This window comes from Sinocyclocheilus grahami, unplaced genomic scaffold (genome assembly GCF_001515645.1).
Source record: "Sinocyclocheilus grahami isolate Dianchi unplaced genomic scaffold, SAMN03320097.WGS_v1.1 scaffold7112.1, whole genome shotgun sequence".
Classification (NCBI taxonomy): domain Eukaryota; kingdom Metazoa; phylum Chordata; class Actinopteri; order Cypriniformes; family Cyprinidae; genus Sinocyclocheilus; species Sinocyclocheilus grahami.
Window position 1 is genome coordinate 2844 of NW_015511275.1, and position 1283 is coordinate 4126.

Genomic DNA, 1283 nt, shown 5'->3' on the forward strand with positions numbered 1-1283 from the left:
GTGTATTTATATATACACATAACTATACAAAAACGTTTATTTTGGGATGCGATTAATCGTTTGACAGCACTAATATAAACTAATAATACTAATTGTATTTTTATAGAAATTATACATGTAATTTTAAAAATAAAAAAAACAACACTTAGAGCAATTAAACTTTTTTTGCACTTGTAACTTGCAATTCTTATTCCTAATCCAAATTTTAATTCAAATTTACAGTTCTGCATCCTATTCATTTCAATTCAAATTCAGGAACTGGACCTGGAATTTAAATTGCATTGTTATGTAAATTATAAGTACATTATTTTCAATGTAATATATATTTTAATGTATTCTCTCAACATATTTATTGTAATTGCCCATTTTGATATAAATTTTTGTAACAGTCATATATTATATCAACCAAAGGTTCCCAAGCAAAATAAAAGCCACAGGATTTGAGGAAATCTGTACCTATAATAATGAGCCTGGTGGTCTGAAACAGCTGCTCATCCCCCCAGGTAGGATGTTCTTGTTTCAAGATATCACACACACGGTTGTGCTCACGCAGCCACAAGGTGGCGTACATACTGAGACCCGGCAGCAGGCCAAACACTTCTTGCCCAATGGCCAGCTGCTGCTCCGGTGGGACAGACGGAGGGTAGCTCATTTTGACCGGTGCATCTAGCACTGTGGGGGGATACATCTCACCATTGACCACCTATATCAGAGCCAAACAGAAAAAAATATTGTAAAATGTTGTAATGTTTTCTCTTATCTCTTTGCACTACCAGTAATAATCAAAGAAATTACATTCTTTTGAGTTTTCGCTTCATCAAAGAATCCAGAAAAAAATTTATCATGCTTAAAATGAGAAATTAACAGAATGACATATCACATTTACTTGGAGACATGCTCAGCCTAGCACGACAAAGCATGCCTGATGTTTAACTGGTGAACGGTACCTGGTACTTCAACTTCCCGTCTTTGTGCAGTCTGAGGTCCAGCTGGCGATCAAGAGTATCTCCATAAACGTGTCCAGCATCCACCTAGTTTTCAATATGCAATCAAATACAGACACTCTTAATAAATACTGTACAAAACCTCATTCTTCAAAAAAAGTTGTGTGTTTCCCAACACTTACACAAACTTTCACAAAAAAAGTTACAAAAATACCACTGGTGCGGTACCATTTCAAAAGATACTAATATGTTCTCTTAAAGTACTGATATGTACCTTCAAGGAATTAATATGTACCATTTAGGGTTAAAAAAAGTACAAAGATACACCCCACAAGTGAC

The 1283-nt window shown here is 34.8% G+C and overlaps 1 protein-coding gene across 1 annotated transcript in view; it reads right to left on the minus strand.

The window, feature by feature from the left end:
- The window catches only part of LOC107577755 (prostaglandin G/H synthase 1-like), a gene marked incomplete at both ends in the record, with an annotated part of 3669 nt that extends 2638 nt beyond the window's left edge, over window positions 1-1031 (minus strand). The window contains 2 exons of the mRNA XM_016263793.1: window positions 457-703; window positions 948-1031. Coding sequence (XP_016119279.1) covers window positions 457-703; window positions 948-1031 — 331 coding nt within the window. The remainder of the gene's footprint in view (window positions 1-456; window positions 704-947) is intronic.
- Between the last annotated feature and the right edge of the window lie 252 nt (window positions 1032-1283).